General features: G+C 37.6%; 4 protein-coding genes across 6 annotated transcripts; 2 read left to right on the forward strand and 2 right to left on the reverse strand.

Moving 5' to 3' along the window:
- The first annotated feature begins 5,148 nt into the window (after positions 1 to 5,148).
- Positions 5,149 to 5,849, forward strand: LOC137743814 (uncharacterized). The gene has a single exon (XM_068483753.1). The coding sequence runs from the start codon at positions 5,290 to 5,292 to the stop codon at positions 5,731 to 5,733; it is 444 nt and encodes a 147-aa protein (XP_068339854.1). The 5' UTR covers positions 5,149 to 5,289; the 3' UTR covers positions 5,734 to 5,849.
- A 970-nt stretch (positions 5,850 to 6,819) lies between these two features.
- LOC137711978 (uncharacterized) lies at positions 6,820 to 10,115 on the reverse strand. The gene is made up of 5 exons (XM_068451129.1): positions 9,895 to 10,115; positions 9,756 to 9,814; positions 9,531 to 9,580; positions 7,466 to 7,608; positions 6,820 to 7,356 (listed from the first exon to the last, which is right to left on the reverse strand). The coding sequence occupies exons 1-5, from the start codon at positions 9,912 to 9,914 to the stop codon at positions 7,152 to 7,154; spliced, it is 477 nt and encodes a 158-aa protein (XP_068307230.1). The 5' UTR covers positions 9,915 to 10,115; the 3' UTR covers positions 6,820 to 7,151.
- A 128-nt stretch (positions 10,116 to 10,243) lies between these two features.
- LOC137711954 (uncharacterized protein At1g10890) lies at positions 10,244 to 15,451 on the forward strand. Of its 3 annotated transcripts, XM_068451115.1 has the most exons (6): positions 10,263 to 10,402; positions 10,736 to 10,783; positions 10,860 to 11,084; positions 12,041 to 12,322; positions 14,316 to 14,535; positions 15,040 to 15,451. In XM_068451115.1, the coding sequence occupies exons 3-6, from the start codon at positions 10,942 to 10,944 to the stop codon at positions 15,304 to 15,306; spliced, it is 912 nt and encodes a 303-aa protein (XP_068307216.1). In that variant the 5' UTR covers positions 10,263 to 10,402; positions 10,736 to 10,783; positions 10,860 to 10,941; the 3' UTR covers positions 15,307 to 15,451. The 3 variants fall into 3 exon arrangements, with proteins under 3 accessions (XP_068307208.1, XP_068307216.1, XP_068307222.1); XM_068451107.1 differs by lacking the exon at positions 10,736 to 10,783 and having other exon boundaries at positions 10,244 to 10,402; XM_068451121.1 differs by lacking the exons at positions 10,263 to 10,402; positions 10,736 to 10,783; positions 10,860 to 11,084 and adding an exon at positions 11,091 to 11,918.
- Positions 15,452 to 16,205: 754 nt separating this feature from the next.
- LOC137711993 (phosphatidylinositol 4-phosphate 5-kinase 8-like) lies at positions 16,206 to 24,795 on the reverse strand. The gene is made up of 10 exons (XM_068451144.1): positions 24,463 to 24,795; positions 23,022 to 23,167; positions 21,861 to 22,928; positions 21,003 to 21,170; positions 19,811 to 19,976; positions 19,280 to 19,390; positions 19,001 to 19,188; positions 17,972 to 18,126; positions 17,190 to 17,358; positions 16,206 to 16,764 (listed from the first exon to the last, which is right to left on the reverse strand). Exons 2-10 carry the CDS (start codon positions 23,036 to 23,038, stop codon positions 16,485 to 16,487), a joined length of 2,322 nt encoding a protein of 773 aa, XP_068307245.1. The 5' UTR covers positions 23,039 to 23,167; positions 24,463 to 24,795; the 3' UTR covers positions 16,206 to 16,484.
- Positions 24,796 to 26,244: the final 1,449 nt, after the last annotated feature.

Consider the following 26,244-nt stretch of genomic DNA (forward strand, 5'->3'; position numbering starts at 1 on the left):
CCCACATTGCCCAGGGGAGTGATCCTTAAATGTATATTCCCATTCCTACCTAACACGAGGCCTTTTGGGAGCTCACTGGTTTCGGGTTCCGTGGAAACTCCGAAGTTAAGTGAAAAGGGGGCTAGAGCAATCCCATGATGGGCGACCCATTGGGAAGTTGCTCATGAGTTCCCAAAAACAAAACCGTGAGGGAATGGTAAGCCCAAAGCGGACAATATTGTGCTACAGTGGTGGAGTGGGCCCGGGAGGTGATCCGCCTCTGCCTGGGATGTGACATTGTGGGCCTCACAACTATATTTTTCACTCATTTTTTTAGTTTTTGACAAAAGTAATCTACTAAATATACATTTGTTTATCAATAATCGTAAATCTGCTTCCGAATGCCTTATAAATTTTCCCTAATGCTCATGGAAAGAAAAAAAAAATTTGCCTTTTTGACAAAAAACATGGGTGTTACACTCACGGTTTTTTGTCAATTTTTACAAATTCGTACATAAATCGTTGTTCAAACTATTTATTTTCACCTTCGCCTCACCGTTAAGTTTGAAAATTAAAGTAATTCGTTCTGTTAACATTCTTGAGGGTGGAACCTTATTTTAACAATGTTTTGGGCCTCACAATTATATTTTTCACTTATTTTTTAGGGTTTTGACTTAAATACTCTACTAAATATACATTTGTTGCTCAATAAATCGTAAATCCGCTTCCAAATGCCTTATCAAATTTTCCTTAATGCTCACAAAAAAATATTTAACAAAAATAAAAAATTTGCATTTTTAACAAAAAATGTGGGTGTATTGATTGGTTTTAGTCAGTTTTTACAAATTCGTACATAAATCGTCGTACAAACTATTTATTTTTACCTTCACCTCACCGTGAAGTTCGAAAATTATAGTAATACTTTACGTTATATTCTTGTGGGTGGAACGCAATTTTAACAATGTTTTGGGCCTCACTACTATATTTTTCCTTTATTTTTTTTGTTTTCGATTTAAATAGTGTACTAAATATACATTTGTTGCTTAATAAATCGTAAATTCTCTTCCAAATGCCTTATAAATTTTGCTTAATGCTCGCAAAAAATATTTTGCAAAAATAAAAAATTTGCATTTTTGACAAAAAATGTCACATCCAGCCCCGGGCCCCCACCACATCCTAGGCTTGACTCCACCGTGGCATGATATTGTCCGCTTTAGGCCCCGACCACGCCCTCACGGTTTTGTTTCTGGGAACTCACATGAGAACTTCCCAGTGGGTCATCTATCCTGGGATTGCTCTCGCGCGAACTCACTTAACTTCGGAGTTCCTACGGAACCCGAAGCCAGTGAGCTCCCAAAAGGTCTCCTGCTAGGTAGAGATGAGAATATACATATAAGGTTTACATGATTCACTCCCCTGGATAATGTGGGATGTTACAAAAAAACGAGGGTTAACACTGACGGTTTTTAGTCGGTTTTTACAAATTCGTATATAAATCGCCATTCGAACTATTTATTTTCACCTTCACCTCACCGTGAAATTTGAAAATTAAATTAATACTTTCCGTTAATATTCTTAAGGGTGGAACCGTATTTTAACAATGTTTTCGGCCTCACTACTATAATTTTCACTTATTTTTTAGTTTTCTACATAGATACTCTATTGAATATACATTTGTTACTCAATAAATCGTAAATCCGCTTCCAAATGCCTTATAAAATTTTCCTTAATGGTCATTGAAAATATTTTGTGAAAATAAAAATATTGCAATTTTGACAAAACGGTTTTTAGTCAGTTTCTACAACTTCGTACATAAATCATTGTTAATTTTTCACCTTCACCTCACCATGAAGTTTGAAGATTATAGTAATACTTTTTGTTATATTCTTGAGGGTAGAACGTCATTTTAACAATGTTTTGGGCCTCCCTACTATATTTTTAACTTATCTTTTTAGTTTTTGACTTAAATAGTCTACTAAATATACATTTGTTACTTAATAAATCGTAAACTTGCTTCCAAATAAATAAATGAAATAGAAAAGGATACGATCAGTACTTAGATACCGATTGTTTTTTGCTTATGTTTGATTTAATTCTCTTACCATAACAACAAACTATCAAACTCATATTCTTCAAAATATATTTTTTCATGCAAAATCTATTATCATACATATTTAAACACTTGTAATCAACGATTGAAAACCTAAATTTAAAGATATTTGAATTTAATGGTGGTTACTTAGATAAAGTAATGTACGAAGAAAAAACTCAAAGGAATAAACAAAAAGGCAGAAAATAAATAAAAAAAATGGAATTGGGAAAGATCGGTACCACGCTACCGATCCTCGTCCAGTCGTATTTAAATCATCGTTCAATCTATTTATTTTCACCTTTGCCTCACGTGAAGTTTTGAAAATTAAGGTAAGACTTTCCGTTAAGATTCTTGAGGGTAGAACCCTATTTTTGGGTCTCACTACTATATTTTTCACTTATTTTTTTAGTTTTGAGCTTAAATATTCTACTAGATATACATTTGTTGCTCAATACTTCATAAATCCACTTCCACATGCCTTACGAAGTTTTCCATTATGCTCATGGAAACTGTTTCGCGAAAAGAAAAAATTTGTATTTTTGACAGAAAACGTGAGTTCACACTCACGTTTTTAGTCCGTTTTGCAAATTCGTACATCCAATCTATTCATTTTCACTTTTGCCTCATTGTGAAGTTTTGAAAACTAAGGTTAGACATTCCATTGATATTCTTGAGGGTGGAACCCAATTTTAACAATGTTTTGGGTGACAACCCTAACCCGAAATGTCCACTTGGACTCTGAATCGAGCTGTGCTGGCCGACACCAAAAAGGTGACGAAGCCATATAGTGTTGTGATGTGGAAAATATAAATAAATTTAAACCTAAAAGTGCCTAAATGCAAGAGTGCGCATGTGAGCGGGAATGAACCATTTTCACACGTGACGTCAGAGCATAAGTAAAGTATAGTAAAGTAGAATGAGAATTCTACCATCGAAGGTAAACTCCTAAACCAAGATTTGTCAAGAATCCTCGTCGACACGAAAGCTCAGCCACTAAAAACCTAGAGGGGCGAAAAACAAGAGTAAGTGGGCCTAAAAATAAAGCTTGTAAAACCTTTTCGAAAATGTAATAAACCTTTGTTGTAAAATAAGTATGGTTTCCAAATATATATACTACATATACTATGAAAACGTTTATCATAAACAATAATATTACCATAATGCAACAATTCACGATATTTATCATATAAAACACATGACCATCGGTAATCAATATAACTTGAATGAACAAACATATAATATCGGGTACTCATGGACATATGCTGACACACGAGTTCATGCAGAGGTATTCTGACATGAATAGGACTGGGTGTAATAATGATTTACGCTTTAGTACTACAATCACGTGAAGACTGGCGTTATGCGCGTTACATACGAGTCCTAATTGCCCATAGCAGTCTAGGACATGACTGGCACCTACAATGGATCCAAAGTGAGGGTACGATGTGATGTGAACATACATGTGAAGCTTGGCTCTAACCCGGATGGGTACAAACACCAATGTAGCACACGATGAGCAGATAACGTAATTACAATCATATAATGGTAAATCGATAATTCGATAATTCTAGTCAATGCAATACTATTCATGACCGTAAATCCAATTAAGGCATCAATAATAATACACGTACCTGTGCATCCCATAGAACGTAGCATAATTCCATAAATTCTGTTAATACTAAAAACCCAGTTGGATTAAAGTTGAGGGACAAATGGTAATAGATTTTTAGTTGAGGGATCATTGCTCCAATTGAGTTAAAGTTAAGGGACCATTACTACAATTTACTCTTTTTATTTTTATTTTTTATTTTTAACAATCGATATTTTCTACACAAAAGAGAGGGGTGGGCTTAGCCTCACAATAGGTTAGCAATAATGTGGTTCAAATTCACCTTTTACGAGAATCAAACCTAAGACCTCTCACTTTCTTGTGAAGAGGAATACCACTAGTATCTATATATATAAAGAGAGAAGGCAAATTTGTAACTAAGAAAGTGTTAGATTCAACTCACATAAATGAAAAATAAGATGTATAAAATTAAGATATTTTAGATCACTATTATCCGATAAGAAATTCATCACTTGACGAATTTGGATGGAGAATTTTCAATGAGGAAGACAAATCATAATTTAATATATTTAATTTATATTTATGCCAAATTGTAACATGCACAAGAATGACTTCATGTAAGAGCATATTTAATGGAAGCCTTATGGCCTAGGCAAATTGATAACCTAGCCTCAAATTGGAAAAATAACTTCTAGCTGAGTAAAATTTGCCAATTCAAATTGAAGCCTAGGCACCTTACGAGCTCAAATTAGGCTCAGCCCAAGCCTTGAGCACCCTCAAACCCACTTAACATATAGAATCCTAGCCACTAGCCCTTCACCACTCGATATCGATAGGCTATATCATCATTTTTGAGCGGCCCCTAGCCTCCAACTCTTGCCCAACACATTAGATACGCTCTAAAGGGCACATTAGTATTCTTTACAAAAATAATAAATACACACTCTTATTTAGTCTTGACCGTTATTTTTGTTTGATTACAATCAGAGTGTGTGATAATCCCCTCCTATATCTTTTGAGTTCAAATCTTTTGCATTCATTTTGCTTGTAGCATTTATGTGATCTCTATCATTCATTAACACGTGTTAATAAATTTAATCTTTTTTAACTTTATTGTTATAAACTTAATACGTATCAATCAATATCAGAAACCACACACAAAATGAGTGTTGAAGATTCGATCTCCCATCCTTCACCTTTTCTTCAACAGACAAGGATTGTCTGCCCTCCCACTTCCGGTGCCCTCCCATGCCCTCATGTTTGTGTGGTCACGGTTAAACCACGTTAACATTTTATATTACTATTCATTTTTGTCTTATTATCTCTAAAAAAAACAATATAAAATGTTGACGTGGCTTAACCGTGACCACACAAAACAAGAGAGTACGGGAGGGAATCAAAAATGGGAGAACAGACAATCCTCGTCCTTCTTCAACGGACTATTTTGGCCATGCTTGTGTCATCATGCACGTGACCATTTGGCAAAATTCTATCCCCACCATGAGTCCATGAATCCATTACATAAAGTTGAAGGTTCCTTCGTACCCCATCTACTTTTTACCCACAGTTTAGGTTTAGCATAATCTTAAAGCTAGATCTATTCTTTCCCCCACAACACCAAATCACCAACAACAAGTTATCCAACAACATGGAAGATCTCATTGTTCAATTCAGCTTCCTCTCCAACCAAGCCTTGCAAGACGAGTCCTTCGACCCCGCCACGATCGAGGACCTCATGAAGCTGTTCGAGATCGAAGCCTACAGATCGTGGGCCGCGGTCGAGCTCGAACAGCAACAGGAGGTGGAAGAAGCCGAGACTGCCATGCAGGAAGCCGAGGACTACATGGACTCGGTGATGGAGAGCGCCATGGACGAGTTCCGACGCTTCGAGGAGGAGATGGAACGCATGTCGAAAGAGGAAATGGACAGCCTGGTTGCGACGGCGGAGGGGGCTAGGAGGATGGGGAAGTTGATGGAAAATGCAGCAACTGTTGCTTCCAAGAGGTACATTGAGGCTGCACTCAACTCCGCTACTGCTTCCATGAAATCGGCTTGGAAGGGCATTTCTACCAAGAAGGTTCACCCTTCTTGATTAATCATGTATTAATTAGATTCTAAGTATAATTACTGCCCTTGTATTTGCTTAATCTTCTACAAAACAAAATACATTTGAGAATAAATTACCTTCTGGAATTTTATTTTTGTTCAGGATGCATGAATCAGATCCACCACATATAAATTCCTGTATTATTTATTTTTATTTTTTTGCGAAACGATATCTAAAACTGCTGTAATTTATTTTGCGGGGAGGCTGATTCTAACTTGAGCAGACGGTGAGAAAAAGATCATGGCATAAAGGAACTAACCTTTCGAACACGGAAGTTTTTGTTCTAGAGCAATTTGCATGAAACGAGTTCACTGTTTATGTGGTGTTTTAATTGTATAGTATTATGTCATGTGAAAAAAGACTTACCCATAACATGACATTATTGAATCGGAATGCCATAGTTATGGTAAACCATTCGTGTAAATTGTTCTCGTTTATTTGTGGCACTTATTTTATTTCTTATTTGGAGAAGGAGAAGAAAACAAAAGTGGGTAGCCGGTTGATGGTGGATTGTTGTTCATTGTTGACTACTTTGGACATCAATAATTGAGTAGGGCTGAAGAAAAATTGTACCGTTAGCCTAAATTACTTTATTTCTTTTTTGCCCACACCAATTGCTTTCATTTCAGCATTCAATTAATTTTAAAGAAAATCGAAAGAAGTGCGTAAAACGTAAAATGTGGGTACGAATTTAGATCTCGTAGTCCAAAGTTGACAAATCAAGAAATACCGACTGATCAAGAGAGAGAGAGAAAGAAATATGAACACTTGATTTGTGTAAGATGAACCGGTAAATAGGCTAATGGAGACCGTAGGATCTAAATGAGCGGTCCGATTTCTTTGTATGTCGACTCCAGATTGCGAAATCCAAAACTGATCTCGATTATGTGGATAGCACCACCCTCAGTTTAAAATAATCAGCCTGAATCCTGAATTGGCCAGCTGGGGAAAAAGAAGCACTTTCTTTTTTTTGTTTTGTTTGTTTGTTTGTTTTTTTTCTAAACACACAAGATATACAATAATCTCATTGGCTGGTAAACAAACAGCTAGGCAAAATTTAGCACACCATTTCCATAAACCAATTTCAAGATGGTACTTGAAACCTGACAGTATATCTTATGTCACACGACGATCTCTCCCGGCGCGTCCAAAGACAGTTTTATTGACTCGTCCGTGAGTAAAACAGTATACGCCGATAAATGCATGGTCACAATTAACATTCTTTTGAGCTCAAAATTTCCTGACATACTGCATTCAGATTGTTTTGTTGAAATATAATCTGTTACAAGTTCCAGTGAGACTAACGAAATTGCAAATTTAAAGTCTGAGCATTGGAACATTCACGATGATATATGAACAAAACCGAGTCAGCAAGGTAGATAGATGAGGGTCTGTATATCGACTCACATATCCATAGCTTGGGGTCCGGCTGATGCCTTAGATTTCTTTTCTTTCCTCTTCTTGCTTCCACTTTTGTTTTTCCTTTTCTCTGGTTTGACATCTTCGACTGGCTGAGTACTCTGTAAGTGTTGATGAATGGCAGCCAGGGGATTCGACTTGAAAGTGGGATGATTAAGAACTGTAGTCAACTGCTTTCCTTCCTTCAATCTGATGAAAATGAAATCCACTATTACTTTACTGAAATTCCATAGGACAATGTGAAAATGAAAGGTAAAGATTGCAACCGTGTTCAGAATCGCAGAACTGGATGACTTACACTAGCTTTTTCTTGGATTTACAATTTATCTTGAACTCCGAAGCAGCAGTGGATCGCTTCTCTTTCAGCTCAGGAAGGAATTCTGAGAAAGAAGAGAGATCATACGCTTTCAATTTCTTCTGTCGGCTACGTAGTTTCTTCTTCTGGTAGAAGATAAAGTTAACTCATTAACATACAACGGACAGTAAAAAAACACTAAAACGTAATGATTTGTTCAAGTAATATCAGTAACATGATGAATAATAAAATCCAAAAGTTAATGGTATCGCAGTGGACAGAATGTCAAGTGGAAGGCTTGATATAGCATTTTGTCCGGGCTGGGGAAGTATTTGAAGAAAAAAAAATCCAGAATTTCAAGAACTTCACTGTAGTGATAAATTTTTCCTGGTCCTGCATTTTTCCTTCCTAATGCGACCCCGATTTCATGTAGAGCAAATAACTGCATAAAATGTCTACATCTTTCTCGAAGATGTATTTAATTCCTTGTATAGGGCTCTTTTTCTAGTGGTAGAAACTAGAAACCCTGCTGAGAGGTTAGAAATAATCTTAAGTGGAAAGTGGGGCAGTCTCTCGTTGGTTTACACAAGTTGAAGGTTTGGACAAGTTTCATCTCTTAATAAGCCCTAAGAATGGACTCGATATTGGCCTTCCATGTCGGATCCAATTTGAAGCCAATGAGCTCAACATCTTTGTATGCTAAAAGAAGGCAACACTAACATCCTATTATTCCTTGCCTAGCCACATTTCGCAGTCCGTACTTAACTTTAAATATCCCAGGAAACTAAATCGAAGACCCCATTTCTCTAATTCATGTTTCTTCTGGTTTCTTCTTTATTGTTGAATCTACTATTTCATCCCCAACCTCCAACGCTAATTGTTTTTCATCCCAAACAACAATGCCTCCCCTTTCTCGTAATCAGCGATCTCTATTCCTCCAAGCACAAGACTTGTCCGTTCTTATGAAACAACCTAGGTTAGGGTTTCAATAGATGGTGTAAGGATGCTCTCTCACAACTTGCCATGTATTGTCACCAAATGGGTGGTCACCCTTTCCATCCAAAGAGAGCTCGGAAGGGTCACTGGCACTAGTCCCCTCTCGTAAATCCTTGATTGTTCAAAAATGTTATAACTATATTTTTTCCATCCACTACAAATAGGGATGTAAATCGCATAGGTTCCATGAGTTGGGAGGCCAACAGTAGCTCAATCTAACAGATTAGGCAGTTTTAAACTTCCCAGAACCCAGGTTTTGATATATGATGCCTCTGTGATTACCGTCTCTCTCCCTCCAAAACTGTAAGGAACTTAAGTAACTCCTGAAAATTTGTGCCAATCTTCCATGAGGCATTTGCTTAATAAACAATCCTATGTCTATTTTCATGGTGTAGCTATTTATTCTGTTTCATTCAATGACCTTGATCACCCCACACCCCCACCCAGAGTCGTCGTCAACCGCTTATAACAATTTCTGCTCCACTCTAAAATCCTGAAGTGTTTATAGCTCACATCTTCTCTTCCTCTCACAAACAATAACAATAACTACAACAAAACATGTACTTCTAGGACCACGTTTGATATGGGGGACTACACTTGAGTAGCCAAATGACTAGATTTTTCATGTGCAATCAAGGAAATACATCAACCTCTTACGATTACTTCATTTTAATCCTCCAACATTCATAGTCTTCCTTGATTGCACATAAAATCCAGTCATTTAGCGAGTCTAGTCTAATCCTCCACATCAAACATGGCCTCAAAGTCCGACTCAGAATACGACAGGCAAGCCATCAATACCTAAAAATGAGCTCCAAACAACCAACCGGAAAACCATGAATACAAAATGTTATATCACGGTCACCCTCAATTAATGGTTCTGAAGTCTAAAAACTCCAAGACATCATATACCAAGAGAGATTACAGACCTCCTCCAATATCGCCTCGTCAAACGACATACCCTATACTACCAAGAAAGGTTATGCAACACAAAAAATTCCGCTACACAGAATGCCGGTAAAGTACTGGTATTGAATAACAGAAGGAAAGTCGATGAATTAGAGATCCTCACCTTAACAATAGCCTTCTGAGCACCCAAGGAAGAAACTGCATCTCTAACCTCTGCATTGTTCATTCAGAAAATTAATTTTCGGAAAAGCTATACATCGAAAAGCAGTCATTTTTCGGGGAGAAACTAATCGGAGATGAAAACCAGTATCGAGATTACTCATATGATTCCTTTCCAAGAGACACAGAGTACAATTAAGGTAAAAGTGAAGCGAAAATCCAAACTTACTGGCATAAAATTCGAGCTTCTTTTCGAACTTGCGGTCTGCTTTCGTCGAAGATTCTGAGCTGCACGCAAATATTAAAAACTCAGAAGAGAGAGAGAGAGAGAGAGGCTTGTGTTGTGCGCCATGGAGGTAAGGTCTTACCGTGAACCTGGCTTCCCCATCACTGAAAACTTTCGAGCTTTCGGATATAGAGAGAGACCGTGTAGAGGGAAGGTTAGAGGGGTGGTGGAAGTGGGGCGGTTTCGGGTGGTGGTGGTGGTGCGATGGTTGGCGACCGGAGTGGGACCCTGGGTGTTGCTGCGGCGGGGCTGGGTTGGAATTTTTGGGGTGTCAGTGGTGCGGCGGGGTTGTATTTAGGAGGTGTTGGTGCGCAGGGGTTTTGGGTTTGTCATGTTTTATTATTTTATTTGATTTTATTTTTCATTTGTGAAAATACGAAAAAGGCCCTCTTCGTCTTTCGTATTTTCATCCGAAGCCCATATGTCTTATCAAAATACGCAAATTAATCATAATCTCTGTCTGTCTGTCGCACCAAATTACTCTCTGTTAGGAATTAGGGTTTTGGTCAAGGCGGCGTTGGGCGGTTTCCGATCTCCCTGATTGTTCACTTGCCGTAGGTACCCCATCTGCTCTGCTCTGTGCTTCACAGGTATATTTTTCAATTTTTTATTTTTTATTTTATTTTGGGGATGCTTATTGCGCGATTGATGCTAAATTTTGATTATCTTTGCAGTTTCTCGGCGATTAAATTGTCAGTAAATTCTTCAATTTTTATTTATGAATTTGTATATAGATTGTTCTCCGCTGATTAATCAGTTCCTAATTAGGCCTCAAATCAGACACCGTTGTTTTATTTTATGCTTATTCATTTGGATTTTTTTTTTTTTGTGTTTTATTATTTTAATTTGTTGTATTTTCAATATTCTGCGTAATTGTTTACATGACAAATTTTGTATATTCATTTTATTGTCTTTTGTGACAGTTTCTCAGCTGAATACAAACCCGTTAAGGATCATTGTTGTTGTTTTTGGTATTGCTTAATTGATCTTTGACAGTTTCCCAGCTGCAAACGAACCGTTAATGATTGATTTATTTTGGTTTTATAGGGCACAGTAGCACAAATTGTTGTTAGTGTTCAAGTTCCATTCTAAGAAATATTCCTAGTAGGCTTAAAGTTGAGGCGGAAGGATGCCTCGTGACTTGGCACGGTCACAATCACGATCACCTTCTTATAGGCGAAAGCATTCGCCATCTCCAGTGGGGCATCGGTCTAGCAGGAGAAGCCGCAGAGACAGAAGCCGGTCTCCATATTCCTCGTATTCTCATAGCAGGTGATCCCGTTAATATTCCCCCTTTCTTGTGCTAATTTAACTGATTCTCAATCAATTGTTGGAAAGATTGAGGCATTACATATCGCTCATGGGATTTGGATTTACATAATGTTCGAGTTTCTGTACGCATCTTCTTATCCTTCATTTTAGATCTGGTGGTACATTTTCCAATCGTGAAGTCTTGTAAATCTTTTTCTTATGGAAAATGAATATGTGCTTTGAAGTTTACCTGGTACCTACTATGTTGATGTTGGTGTCACAGCTAAATGGGGCATTCTCATGAAATATCGCTTTGAGTTGAAATTTTGTATGCTAATTGCTAATATTTGACTTTTTTGCTTCAAACCTTCAAGTTGACAGGAATTGGTAGTTCCATTGCCTAAATTTGGTATGCTTTGACATTTGATGTTCTGAGTTTTCTTTTCCGATCTTCAACTACAGTTGTGGTTTGTAAACCTTAGGCTTTGTTGCTGTCAAGCCAATGCCAAAGAATTGCTGATGTTGTTATAAAATCTGATGATTGGCTTAGTTTTGATATAACATCGATGGACATGTGACCTTTGGGGAAAAAAAAAAAGGGAAAATTTTTGATCTTTCTAAATAATTGGATAAGAGTCTAGTATGAATATATGGATTAAAATATAGAGTTTCCAGAGTGATATAAGGTTGCATGCTCTTCCTAAGAATTTAAAAGAATTCAGATTCTTCCCGTCAAAAGGGAAGTGAGCAGGTGATGGTTGTCGTTGGCTGTTCTTTTGTTGCTCGATTGTGACCTTTGCTTCTTCATGTGATAAAAGATGGAGCACACAAAGGTTATACTTAACAATGTATGAGGTAACCGTACATGTTTCTATATACTTTGTGCTACATGGTGGACTGACTTGATAGTTATTGATTATGTGTAGTCATGTGCAATTTCAATTGTCGTTGATAATTGGTATGTTTTTACTATACAGACGGAAAAGTCGTTCAATTACCCCTAAGCGTCGAAGAAGTCGTTCTCCGACTTCAAGACGACGTAAAAGTCGTTCTCCTACCCCAAGACGTCGTAAAAGTCGTTCTCCAACCCCAAGACGCCGTAAAAGTCGTTCTCCAGTATTGAGGCGCTATAAGAGGCAAAGAAGTAGGAGCTCCTCCTTGTCTCCTATTCGTAAATCTTCTAGTTCAAGTCTTGGATTGTTGGACCAGAAAAACGCCACTGAGAAATTGAGAAAGGAAGAAGAAGAAGAGAAGAAAAGGTATAACAATTATGGAACATCAGTTCTTTTATGATATAATTTTTCTTTATAACCTTTTTCTAAGCTCATCTTTAGAGTAGACTGACAGTTTTTAACTCTTTGCCTGAGTTATGCGCTAAGATGTAATGTGGGATTGTTTTCATTGCTACCCTCAAATTTAAGAGTTTTGATTTCTACATGTATAGTAGCTCTCTGAAAGTTAATATAGTATTTTTGGATGCTTACTGTTGTGTTTTGTTCATTAAAACCGTAGCGTAATTAGTTTTAGGGAAAGAACCTCCTGTTCATGTTTGAATTAGCCTAGCCTAACTTTGGGGCACATACGTGTTTGTTAACATTTCAGTTTTATATGGTACTTTCTCTGAAAATTAAATTAAGGATGGCTGCTGTTTACTTATTCATAATTGAGATGCACTAATTATTTGTTTATTTCAGAAGTCATTAATACGAAATTTAGTTAGACTCCAGATTGTACGCAGCTGATCCCAGATGCATCTATTCTGATTCTAAGTATTGTTAATCTTCTTATGACGGTAAGTAATTCAGTCAAGGGCCTTTTAAGGATCATCGGGGGTGGGTTGAGTACATGCTCCCCTACACAATTGTAGGCAGATGGGGGTTACAATGGGGCTGAGGGGGTCTGGTTATGTGAAAACTAATCAATAAGATATGTACAGAATTTAGTGGTTTATTAAGAATAAATGCACTCTAAATATATATATGATTTAGTTCCTCTTTTGTAAATTTTAAAGCACAGTGTCCTGTCAACACATGATACTTTTCTTCACATTCATAAATCACTGGCTCTCGTCACATCCACAAATCATTGGTCACAGCTGATTTACTTTCAGTTACTCGTTCAGACATATGCTTCTACAGGACACTATCATCTTCCTGCATAAGTTCATATTTGGAGTATTCAGAGATACCTAGTGAGTCCATTTGGTGTACGAGACCAACCATATGATAGACCTAAGTGTTTGGAGATTCTTTAGAAGTACCTGTTGTGCCTAACCTAAGAAGCTGAGCCATGCAACAGTTGGGTAGACTGAAAAGTTCTCGTTAACTTTTGTTTACCAAATCATTTAGGCCTCGTTAGGGAGGACTAGCGTGGATAGGACAGTTCACTACATTGAAGGCATTTTGAAGGAAAAAATGGATGAGAACTTTCATATATTGTCCAAGTTGAAGGTTACTATCCCTACCAATCCCCCCAAAAATGGTAGGATTATAAGGGACATTTTTCTTCGTGAGTTATCTTCAACTTGGACAAAATAGGGAAGTTGTCATCCATTTCTCCCTTCAAAATGCCTTCAATATAGTGTCTGGTCCTATCCACGCTAATCCTCTCTATCAAACGAGGCCTTAGTAAACTTGTTCCTTAAGATTTGGACTTTGTTGGCTTCTGATTGTACTCCATTCTGCCATGTGGCAACCATATGTCTCCATCAGTGTTGAACTGCCGTTTCTGACATGTGAATGTTTTTCAATGTCTCGTCACTTAGTGTTTATCACACTCAAGACACACTGCGGTTAGGCCATATATATAGAACTGTAGTTGTATCATGTCAAGAATGCATTTAGTTTAAATTTGAAGTGACACGATAATTAGTTTTAAAAATGCAGCAGGTATACTTGACATTCTCCTCCAAAGGCTTTTCTGAAGGATGATACTGCTTTAGTTCAACTTGTTATATTTGATGATCAAAATGGGTGCATCGTTTATCTACTGTTCACCAGTTTTGAAACTCATTTGTTTGGATCAGGATACATTAGAGGTATGCCTTAAAAGCATAAGCGTATCTATAGTGCCTTTGTCCTCATGAAGGTTAGTTTGCCATTTATTCAGTCAGATAATGACGAGAGAGAAGGGGAGGGGTAAAAAAGGGGAAGCAGTATATGTGAATTGGAATTTTATTTGTACTCAGGCGGCAGTTCCCCTCTTTATATGAGAGACCACTTTATTACTTAACTTTTTTGCTTGGACTCTCAGGCGGCAACAAGAAGCAGAATTGAAACTGCTAGAAGAAGAGACTTCAAGAAGGGTGGAAGAAGCAATTCGTAGGAAAGTTGAGGAGAGCTTAAACTCCGATGAGATTAAAGTGGAAATACAGAGGCAGTTGGAGGAAGGACGGAAGAAGCTTCTTACTGAAGTGGCAGCGCAACTTGAGAAAGAAAAGGAAGCAGCTCTGGTTGAGGCTAGGCATAAGGAGGTAATATTTAGTCTAACATGTTGCCTCCGGCATTCTCATTTTCTCTTGTTTCAGAGGCACACGTATCAGTCATCGTGTGTTTTCACCATTTGGGGTTGTTGGATGCGCATCTTCTGTGTTCTTGAAAATATTTTTCGTTATTGTTACCATTCGTCTTTTGAGTTATTACTTTGTTCTTCGGGGAAGTGACATGGTTCACAGCTTACGCAAAAAAAGAGTAAAATAGCAGATATGGTATAAGTACACAGGATAGGTGTTTTTAAGATAATGGAAAATCATTACCGTGAGTATGTATTTTTCATCTGCAATGGGTGCTGGTGCTGGAAGACCTAGACATAGGGGCGGGGAGCATCTAAGACCTAGACATTGCATTACTCGGCTTTGTAATTATTTTAAACAATCACAATTCCAGATGGGATGTTATTTTAGTCTGCACCTGCTTTTCCTCCCTCTATATTATTGGAACAAATCAAAATAAGTTATGTGTGTTTGTGTGTCCTACAGGAACAAGCTCGAAAAGAGAAAGAAGAGCTGGAAGGGATGCTTGAAGAGAACCGGAGGAGAGTGGAAGAAGCTCAAAGAAGGGAGGCTTTGGAGCAGCAGCGGAGGGAGGAGGAGCGATACAGGGAACTGGAAGAGCTCCAGAGACAAAAAGAAGAGGCATTGCGAAGGAAGAAACAAGAGGAGGAGGAAGCACGGTTGAATCAAATGAAACTGTTGGGTAAGAACAAATCCCGGCCAAAATTGTCATTTGCATTCGGGTCCAAATAGTTTATTTTTTATGGAACTCCGCTTGGTTCCTTTTGACTATGGCCGTCCATGGACTTGATTGCTGCGCCTGTACTTGTAATCTAAAAATATTTTTGGTCAATACAGTTTTTGGTGTTATAATGTGATCAATTCCCCAATTGTCAAAGTTGCTGCAACCAGTTGCAATGTTGTTTGTTGTGGAGTTTTTGTTTTCGAACACGAGCGGTTTCAATCTCCCTTTCATGGTTTCGTCGAAATGCATTCCCCTATGTTAGTGTCTCTGGTTTTTAAACATTTGACCACTTCCCCTCTCAATTCTAAGTGGGGAGAGATACATCACTGCTCGGAGCACCACGTGTCATAATGTAGTTTGTCTCCAAAAGATGTTGATTGTAGCACTAGCGGGTAAGCTTACCAATCCCCTATTTCGTAGGGGATGTCCTACTCCATGACCAAAGTTCTAATTTATATTGATCAGTGATATCAATAAAGTTTACCATCCTTTCTTTTTAATAACAAAAAAGCTGGTAGATTGACCAAGTATTGAGGAATCCAGCATTTTGAAACCAAATTAGTCGAAATATTTTATCCATAAATTAAATCCTGATGGAGGGATCTTTGTGTGTTATTTATCAACTTGATTAGTGAGTTGTTGTCACTGATGTTGATATATTCCTCCCATTTCTCCCCATTGCTAAGCAATTAATACCACAATTAAAAAAAAATTAATATCTGAGAGTTGAATTTGGTGGAACATTTACAAAATGGAGCGATTTTTCAATGCGTTCGGAATACGAGTACATACGTCATATTTCATTATACAAGTGGAGAGAGGACGTTCGGAACAGGGCACATACACCATATATGGCGTAGAATCTTGCGTTCTGGGCACATTAAAAATATCTCCACAAAATGAACCAGATGAAAATGCTAATCAGCATTCAGTAATTGGGGTCTGGAGGGGTTGAGGAGAAATTTCAACGTACCCGAAATACAAAGCTTTACACCACATATAAGAAGAAAATGCCCAACTGGCCTCATTATCCACCTTGTGCCAACAACGGATGTATACTTTAATTCTTAAAACAACTAGATATCATACAATGAAATCTTAGATCACAACACTTTACAAATGATCACACAAGAATCGCGTGTTGCTCGGAGAAATGAGCATGAACACGAAAGAAGGCAAGAACACGTTATGGCAGGTCCGGAAAAACCTTCTCCAAGAAATTGATGAAACGCTTAGCATACAGCTTTGGCTCCACAGCAGAAATGCATTGAGGATCAAACCGCAATGATTTGTAAGCATGCTCAAGTTTCTTCTTCGCGTTGTATTCCTGCAGTATATCGATTATCCCCATATAAAGAACCACGTCGTAAAATTCAAAAAGTTCTACTTCTGTTGAATCGACCTCGTCCTGCGCAAGCTTATGATAGGCCTGGGCTGGCATGTTTACACCTAATTGCACTCTTAACCTGAGAAAAAAATCAAATGACAGTAACGATGTGGTGCTCCAACAATAAATTGGCAAGACTCGCAGAAAATAAATGAAATGCTGAATCCAAGAACAGTTTTCAAGCTATGAATTTCTCTGTTTTTGGCAGTCTAATTAGCGTTGCAGGGCTGATGTGCTACTAAGGGCTCGTTTGGAAGTGCTTTTAAAATGGCTGAAAGCGCTTTTGGTGAAAATGTTCTTGGTACCAATCCTTAGCAAAAATGCAAGTGAATCTTGGAAAAGCACTTGAAGTACTTCAGTCATTTTAAAAGCACTTGAGCCCTAAGTTACTCACATAAGCATAACCATCCAAATCAGATGAAAGTTGATTAGAAGGTAACAGAAGATACAAATGCTTATGGCGTCAAACTTCAAAATATATCAGAGTGCAAAAGTATGAAGTACCTTCCTGTACCGGGGACTAGAAGATCGACTTCTTTGTCACCGAGAGAATAAGCTTTCAATGTACTTCCTCTGATGTGAGGACCTGGTGCGGTACTGACAGAGCCAGGCTCATGGGTTACCAGCAGAAGACCTTTAGGAGGAATCAAAAGCTCCCCTTGGGAAGTCACACCTATTCAAATTTGAATATAAGTTGAAATATTCAATACTTAAAAATGCGAGATATAGGAAATCGTTGGTCTTAGAATCATGGCAAGAAGGAAAGACAATATTGCTCCATTCTATGTCATTTTCATCATGTTTCTTTTCCATTTCTTCGTTGTTCAAGTGTGTGTCATTTCGAAGTTATGAAAGTTCCGTAACTGCATCCACCGAAAGCTATCTCACACCGGGTTTCTGGCTTAAAAACAACAAAATAATGGCAACAATCGGCCAGATGGCAATAACATGGTAACGATACACATTCCACCCCCTTAGTGGTTTGAGGATGTTCCAAATCCCTAAATGACTACTGGTACTAGTCTGTTGGCCCGAATTTTAAATTGCAATAAGAACTAGGCTACTTGGTGAGTTGTCATTAATTGGTCAGATTTTCTTTTCCTACAGTCCTTTTTTTTGCATTTATTCTGCGTACGGATTTTACTGTACTAGATATTACTATTTACGGGGAAGAAATCATTAATCGGAAAACTATTCACATCACCAAATAGAAAAGATATCAGAACATACGTAAAACAGTTACAAGTTCACTTTAAAAGTATTTTTAATCAGAAAGAGATGCCTACCATCATTAGTAGGTAAACTCTCATCATTGTGCATTGTAGCAGGAGCTTGTGAAAATCCCTTCAGATTCTCGGGAGCTCTAAAATGTAGACCCAACAGAAGGCTATAATCGATAATCTGCTGAGATTGTAGAAACATGCAGTCTAGTGATATTTGCCTGCAAAACAAAGAGGAGGAAAGATTCCTAAAGACGTTAAAATGTGGAAGAGCTTACTCAACCAGTTCTTATTAATATTATCTTTTTGGGACGCATGCATAATCGGTAAGGAAAACAACAGCGTATATTGCAGAAACACAAAAAAAAAAAAGTGAATTCTTATCTCAAATCCATTTTGATTGGAAATCTAAAATCGACTTGATCCTTATTAAATTGACCAAAAGCATTCGGAACATTTTTTACATTTCCGGTCTTCAGTCAAACTAGTGACCAAGAACCCCTCCCACTATACAACATCGAAATTAAATAAACTAATCAACCACAGAAGATTTCAGGCATTGTTATCTTACAAATCAACAAGGGAAAGAAGCATGATACAAATTTAGGGGTGAGGTTGAAGTATCTCTTCAACCGGCTTGGCTCTTCCTCAAGGCAAGCTTTACAGGTCAGAATCCAAAGACCAGATGCAGAGGACTGGAAGGAGAAACTAATGCAGGACATATATCTTAGTGTACCACATAGAGGAACCCTCACCAGCCCCCCAGAATATCTTAAGTATCCATAGCAAAACTTTAGCTAGATTTAAGATCAGATATCTCAGGAGATTTTGGAGAATTAGAGTGTGTAAGGTTGATAGGTACTCTTGCAGGTGGTTTTTAACGATTACACCTCGGACCCAGTATGTTATATTGCAAATGTTTATTAATCTTACAAACAATGAAGTTATTCCAGAAGTTGTAACCGAAAAAAATAAGTTATTCCATAAGGATGCTTAAGCAATGAAAAGCACATTTCACAGGTAATCACAAATACCTTTCTGAAAACATTATTTTGAAATTCAAAAGCCCGCTACCAATAAAAACTCAGGACTTACTTGAAAAGGGCTTCTCGCAACAGTTTGTCCATATGAAATTCAAATGACAGATCGAGATCTTTCAATGTGGTATTCTCTTTAATTTTATTTTTGTCTGTGCATCTTCCAATAGATGAACCCTTCAAATCATAACGGCGATGAATTCTTAATTCAGTGCAAAACATATTCCCCATGACCATAAACCGTACCTAAAAACAATGCATTTAAAATAAGTCACACCAACCAAGGTGAAATCCAATGCAGAACTGCAATCTGGAAGAGTGATAAGTAGCTCGATACCTTTTTTCCACCTTTTAATGTTATCCGATGGAGCCCAAAAAATTTTGTGATGAGAGTGTTTTCATGTTCTCCTACATGGCAATAATAGCTAGGCAGCATCTTGAGCAGAACCTGCATGTGAATTGGGAAAAAGAAAATGATTCATAATTCATTTTAACATCCTTCTCAAACTTGGACTAAATGCGCTAGTTGCTGAACATGAAGCTAAAAATAAAACAAACAGGGAAAAGCAAAATCTAAGTCCTCATTCGGAGTTGATTGATCGTTCTGTTCAAGTAAGAAGCAAAAGGAATATAAAGGGTAATTAAATATCATATGAATGCAACACTGATAAAACCATCACTCAGCTAGGATTCTACAACACAAGCCCTATAAAATTGGTAAACATAAATTAACCAAGAAATTAAGAAACTACCTTCGAAAGAAAGATGGAGCGCGTGAATGAGAATTAGCCAACTACTTAGTTTATTTAATAAGATAAGTAAATGGTGTGTCTGTGCGTGTAGCATAGAAGTTTGCATGCGTTCAAACCTTCAGTTCTGATTTTCTTAAAGTCTTGATGACAAATCTGTCATCATGAGAAAGATAGAAGATACTGCCACTTTTCCCCGGAGAAGAAAGCTCTCTTAAACCATCATCGCCACAAATGGACATCATGTACTCGGCAGCATCTAATTTAAACATCTCCCTTAAATTCCTGAAATGCGAAAGTTTGATTAGGCAGAAAGAGATCCATATGCTTATTTGCATAGGATACAGCCGAAACATAAACTTGCAAGGATACAATGTCTATATGATTAAGACATGTATGACTCCAATTAAACTTGAACATATTTGAATATGACTCCAATTCAACAAGATATTAAGTTGAACATACAAATGAATCAAATTGATACATTTAACAGCGTCATTTTTTGAAATTCCATATCTCCAGATTCTCCAGAACTATCACAATTATGGAGGCCCACCATGTAATATGCTGGTAGAACAAGCACATTACGAAACGCTTAACCCATTAGAGCTTGAGCCAACACCCAACAATTATTATATTCTGGAAGTCTGCAAGCAAGATCGGAATCGGATATAAGGGCTACTTGGTACCTTAGAGGCCAGGGAATCATTAAGTAGAGGTAGCATCCCATACTTACCTTATTTAAGCGCATAAATCCAGTATTAAAAGCTCTGCTAAAATCCACTGTGATGGAGAAGGCCAGTGTTATTTTACAAATAGTGTGAAGTTTCTTTTTTCTTTTCATAAGCCCCAGAAATCAAAGTAATTTACTCAAATAAATTTAAAAGTGATCAACTGTGGCTGACGGACACTCGAGAAAAAAAGTAGGAGCAGCACAGAACGTAGTTATATGACATTCAAAAAGAGAGAAATGCCAAGAGAACAACTGTTGCAGTCGACAGATGCGTAATTTACCAAATTTACACTATTTATCTATATCGCCAAAATGTTCAAATCTCAAGTTCATATGTTAGGTTCTTTTCCAAAAGGCAAAAGCACAAAGTTGGGAGGATCAAACCAAAACAAAAACTGAGAGCTTACTCTATCTGCTGCGATGGATGAAAGATAACGAATCAGAGTTTAAGATTTTCCATTCATTGAGACATATGCAGAAAAATATGCACTCATTAGAAACCAAACAATCCAAATGCATGGTGCTCATTATGTCACTCACTTTCAGAGGTTAGGGAACGTGGATAAGACAACTATTACCTGAAGACCATCGGGCAATAATCTTTCCAATAGAAATCAACTGAATAATGCGGAGGTGTAAACTGAGAACCTCTTCTGGGAAAATACATCCTTATTCTGGCTCGTTCCCCAAAATCAGAAGATCGAACTTCACGTACAGGAACTGGTGTGATCTTCCCAACAGTGTACCTGTAAGCTTCAAACACAATCTAGTAAGTGTGAAAACTCCTATCACAATAATAATGACTTCGGCAGAAAATAGATCTACCCAATTAAACCGAGATTTGATTCAGGAGTTCAGACATATAGAATTTTCATATATATATATATCCACATGCATCCAAAGAAGTCAAATCAAAACTTATCCCTCCAATGCTTTGCAAAAAAATAGCTCGAAGTGACAATGTATATTTCATATAGGCATAAAAATGACACTAACAAAAGGCAAAAACTAAATTTCATAAAACTTAAAGGACCTTTTTTATTCTTCTTTTTTGAGGGTGATCAACTAGAGTTATGTTGCACCATGATGACAATGACCAAAACTTACTGACGGCAACAATTTATAACCAAAGAGGAAAAGGTATGACATATTTGAGCTACCTGTGGAGTAATTTTCAGTTGACATATAACATATTACTGGAAGCCAAGGGTTTATGCAATCCAATGTTCTACCACGTCAATATTTTTAATTTCGATACTTGCAGACGTCAGGTAAAGTATTGAGAGAAAATATTGACAGCTTAGTGCCAATGAATATGCATGAAATAAAAAACATTGAACACACATACAAACCAGATGTTGAATATCAAACCGTCACTATTGTGAACATAGTAGTATTAGAATTTAAGACTACGAAGATGTGGTCAACCGATTTACCTGATACCGAGTTGCAAATTAAGCATTAGATAATAGCTTCTGTGGGCTCCAAACATGTCAATGCATGACCTCTTTGGCTTCACTGAAATTTTATTTCGTTGTTTAACTTTCCGGGATATCTCTGTATGATTCCGCTCTCTCTCTTTAATCAGCACCCCTTGCATGTATTCTCTCTCATAAACTGAAGTGTTATTATCTCGTGTCTCATGTTGAATATCCTCAGAGGCTTGGGACAATGAACATAAGGAGTCATAACGTATGAACTCTCTGGAAGGATCATTATGGGTCCAATTTTTATCTAATGACATAGCCTTGTGTGATATACGCCTCGAATTTCTTAAAATTCCACCAATAGATATTTTCTCTGAAAAACTGCGCTTGACAGTTGGTCTAGCCTTGCCTTCCATTGAATTTAGCAAATGTCCCGACAACGAGCTTGATCCATCACTGCTATATCCTACAGAGCTGCACCACTTCTTTAGGGATGGATGTTTAGTTCCTACTGGATAAAATGTTCCCTTTCCATCCTTTAGGCCCCGACACCATGTTCCAAAATAATATCCTCCATCAGCAAACCTGTAAACTCCAGACCCATTTCTTAACCCATTTAACCAAGAGCCATTGTACAGATCACCATTTTCCCATTTCATGACCCCTCTTCCACACATTTTCCCGCCTTTCCAACTCCCAATATAAGTATTCCCACTACTCCACAGATACCTACCACTACCTTCCTGTACTCCTTCCTTCCAAGATCCTTCATAGATATCTGAATTACAATACTGTTTTTTTCCCATCCCGTGCTGAATATTCATCCTCCAGGAACCGTGGTAGAAAGAACCATCAAGTCCATTAAAAATGCCATAACCATGAAGGTAACCGCCAGAGAAATCACCGACATATTGTCCTCCTGATGTCCAAATTAGCTTCCCTTTACCTGTCATTTTCCCTTCTTCCCAATCACCCTCGTATACTGTTCCATCAGACCAAGTGTATTTACCGTCACCATGCGGCAGAATTCCCTTAAAGTTCCCAACATAGACATCTCTATTTGAGAAGGCTTTCTCGCTACACAACAGATAAACAATGAAAGATGTTATTGACAGAACCTGGTTATAAATGAAAGGAGAGAAGACATAGATATAACCTGAGAATTATTACCTTACAGAGTAATCCATGACAGCATATAAAAATCAACTTAGCTCTCCAGGATATCATTCACAAACTTCATCTCGTACAGCCTTTCTAACCATAGACAGACAGATCATCAAGTAGTATAACAAATACTCTTCAATCAGCTTCACTATCTACAACAGAAGCAGCAAGCGGGTTTCAGGACTCAGTATATACATCAAATAAATAGGCACAAACATCATAATTCACATTTCGTGTTGCCAAATAGGGAAAAGCTAATGGTTTCAGGATTCTGATCACTTGTGCACTAAGAAAAAGATGCAGGATCCTCACATTTGTTCTGACTTCTGGTTGCGGATAAATTCATTCTTTGTCTTAAATTATGAGGTACATTTTAAAAGCGTAAAATGCTGATTTATAGAAACTTTGATAGCTCGTAGCTTTCAGAAAGGAGTCTCAAACAAGTCTAAAGAAAACACGATTAAGCTACCATACATCGAATTCCAAACCATTTTAAGCAACAAGCCCTGAGGATTTAACGTAAAAAGCACAACACTGGTTCACTGTCCTAATCATCTACTTCCAAGCTAAAAACCATAGATCTTATATCTTTCTCAACATCACTATATGACTACAATTTTTTGGACTGAAACGAACTGCAACAAGCTACCAACAGAGCGCAGCTTCTTACTAACGAACACTAGTAGCAGCACGTACTAAGTGTATAGACTGCGGAAGCATGTAAAGTCCAACATCGGAAACCTAATGAAATTAAATTCCCCTTATAGTGAATGGCTCCCCTACTGATTGCAACAAGGTCTTTTGTATAAAACCCCACACACCACAAGTAGTCCACTACACCATCTCCGAAACTTTGACAATAAATACACCGACAACAACCAAGCCTTAGCCTTATCCCAGGCGGCTGTATGAATCTTAGAACACCATTGCACTCGGTTTTGCGCCATGTCTTCCATTAACAAATCTGAAACTTTGACAACAAATCCCACACTAATATATAAAACGTAAATTTCAAATAATTTTAATTATATAAACTACTAATTTCCCACACAACGAATTATACGGCTAACCATCGTCTCCTTCACAGTAATCTTACAACAGGAAAATAAAGTTCTCTTCCTTTCAAACACTAATGAAATTTTTATAAAATTTTCAGAAAAAATGATCCAACAAATTATTTATTGGCAAAGTTCCAGGAACGGTCCAGTGACCCACTAATAATCAACATCGATATATTAATCTCAACTTTACCGCCACCCGTGACAATCCAACAGATGCAGAGTTTTATACAAAACGCGCATGCGTAATTAATAGTAATTAATAGTAAAAATAGATATTTAACTTCACGGCGTTTTCGATGTGACAAACGTCAACACATATGAAAGCATAAACAAACAAACAAGTAAATAATTAGTGAGTTAAACGAGGAAGAACAGCACCAGCTCACCTGGGTTCCGAACTACACATGAAAAACTCGAATCGAAAACGGAGACGAACTCTCAGCTCACCGAACCGGATTTCGGCTTTCGAGAACCGAAATTTTCGCGATCATTCGGTTTGAAGCTGCTGATTTTTTTTTTCACCTTCTGGAGAATGCATAAAATGCAGAATTAAGGAAAAGCTAAGGGGAAAGGGAAAAACCATCCGAAATACAAAGAGCCTCCGATTCGATTCCGTATTTCAGGAATCTTGCCACGTGTGTTGCAACCGTGGCTTGGGTCCCACAAGCTTTGTTCTTCCTTCTCCTACTTCATGGCATCATCACATGGGAGATGGGACCCACGTGGACTTTGACGGGATAACAGGCAGGCGGACAGACAGAGGGAGTCGGGGGAAACCGTGTGCCAGCGCGGTACCCGATCCCGATTTCTAAAAGCAGGAAAGCAGTATGTCTCGCTGACTCGGACCAAGTCCATTGCCACGAAATAGTATTCTGAGGGGAGAATTTTCAGTATGTTTGAAATAGACAGTGGTACGTCATGATCATTATATAAATAATAAAATATATGTGTCAAAAAATTAATAAGTTAAAAAATAAAAAATTTTATCATTTATATAAAAATACGTAATAATTCGTGTTCGGGTTACAATGAAAAATTTCTGACCTATCGGGTGTCTCGGCGCAGCAAACGACACGTTATTCACTTGGGAATTGGATTCCGTCGGTTGGTCCGCTTCAGTCTTCCGCTAATAAGCCTAAAAGCCATGTGGTATATAGCTGCTACTGTGCAATTTGCAGCCGACCAGATTCTCTCACAGTTGTACATAGTGGTAGATCCAAGATTTTAAACTCTGGAGATCTCAATTATAAAGATAAAAAAATTTATAGATAAAAATAATATTGAAAATTTAAATATAATACATTTCATTCAAAAATTATATTCAAAACAATATTACAAATTATAAAATCATAATTCAAGTGTTTATTACGAGGTTTCATAAGTTAGTTGGCAGTACCTAAGTTATTGATTATCTAATATGAACCACTAAATTTAAAACACTGATCAAATAAAACTCTCCCCAACCTCCCACTATCTTTCTAACCAAACACACCATATTTCTCTTTTACTAGTTTCCAAACATTTACATTCTCTCTCACTAAGAACAAAATTGTCATACCTCCACCAACCGCCTCTCTCTCCATTCTCCCAAAGCCATGGCAGCTCCACCCCCAAATTTCACCAACCCATGACAGATCATATCCATCTTACTAACCTTATGAAGGAAATTTCACCCATAAGAAAAATGATTAAGATTGTTGAAATAATTTGGGGGAATTTGGGCTTGCCCCGCCAGACGATAGAGAAAGGTTGGAGGAGAAGTGGGTGACATCGACGGATGAGATCAAGGCAGAAGCAAGGAGAAAAGAGGCAGGAAGGGTCCCTATTTTCTTTCTTCTCCGAGAAGAAGACAACCACTGCAATCTACAACCTGCACAGACCTCATGCTCGAGTATGAGGGGTCTCCGAAAAATTTATAGTAGCGATTTAGGATCGCTGACGAGTCCTGGAACCTCCTAGGTCCCTATGTCGATCCGCCCTTGGTTGTACATTTATTTGTGGAGAGATTTTTTAATGCGATCGGAACACGGAGTGGTACATCATATGTCATTATACAATTGGTAAGAGATGTGCGTTAAAAAGTTAATAACTTAAAAAATATAATTTTTCACCACTTATATAAAAACACGTAATGTATCATCTGTGTCCCGGTCACAATAAAAAATTTC

Source organism: Pyrus communis, chromosome 1 (genome assembly GCF_963583255.1).
Source record: "Pyrus communis chromosome 1, drPyrComm1.1, whole genome shotgun sequence".
NCBI classification, from domain to species: Eukaryota; Viridiplantae; Streptophyta; class Magnoliopsida; order Rosales; family Rosaceae; genus Pyrus; species Pyrus communis.

Excerpts from the sequence above, each read along its gene's own strand:
- LOC137743814 (XM_068483753.1), top strand. The coding sequence starts at position 5,290 with ATGGAAGATCTCATTGTTCAATTCAGCTTCCTCTCCAACCAAGCCTTG.
- LOC137711978 (XM_068451129.1), bottom strand. The coding sequence starts at position 9,914 with ATGGGGAAGCCAGGTTCACG. Across the intron at positions 7,609-9,530 it reads CTCAGAAGGCTATTGTTAAG|AAGAAGAAACTACGTAGCCG; the intron begins GTGAGGATCTCT and ends ATCTTCTACCAG. Across the intron at positions 7,357-7,465 it reads AAATCCAAGAAAAAGCTAGT|ATTGAAGGAAGGAAAGCAGT; the intron begins GTAAGTCATCCA and ends CATTTTCATCAG.
- LOC137711954 (XM_068451107.1), top strand. The coding sequence starts at position 10,942 with ATGCCTCGTGACTTGGCACGGTCACAATCACGATCACCTTCTTATAGG. Across the intron at positions 11,085-12,040 it reads TCCTCGTATTCTCATAGCAG|ACGGAAAAGTCGTTCAATTA; the intron begins GTGATCCCGTTA and ends TTTACTATACAG. Across the intron at positions 12,323-14,315 it reads GAAGAAGAAGAGAAGAAAAG|GCGGCAACAAGAAGCAGAAT; the intron begins GTATAACAATTA and ends TTGGACTCTCAG.
- LOC137711993 (XM_068451144.1), bottom strand. Across the intron at positions 21,171-21,860 it reads AATTTGCAACTCGGTATCAG|GTACACTGTTGGGAAGATCA; the intron begins GTAAATCGGTTG and ends TGAAGCTTACAG. Across the intron at positions 19,391-19,810 it reads TAAGAAAATCAGAACTGAAG|GTTCTGCTCAAGATGCTGCC; the intron begins GTTTGAACGCAT and ends ATTCACATGCAG.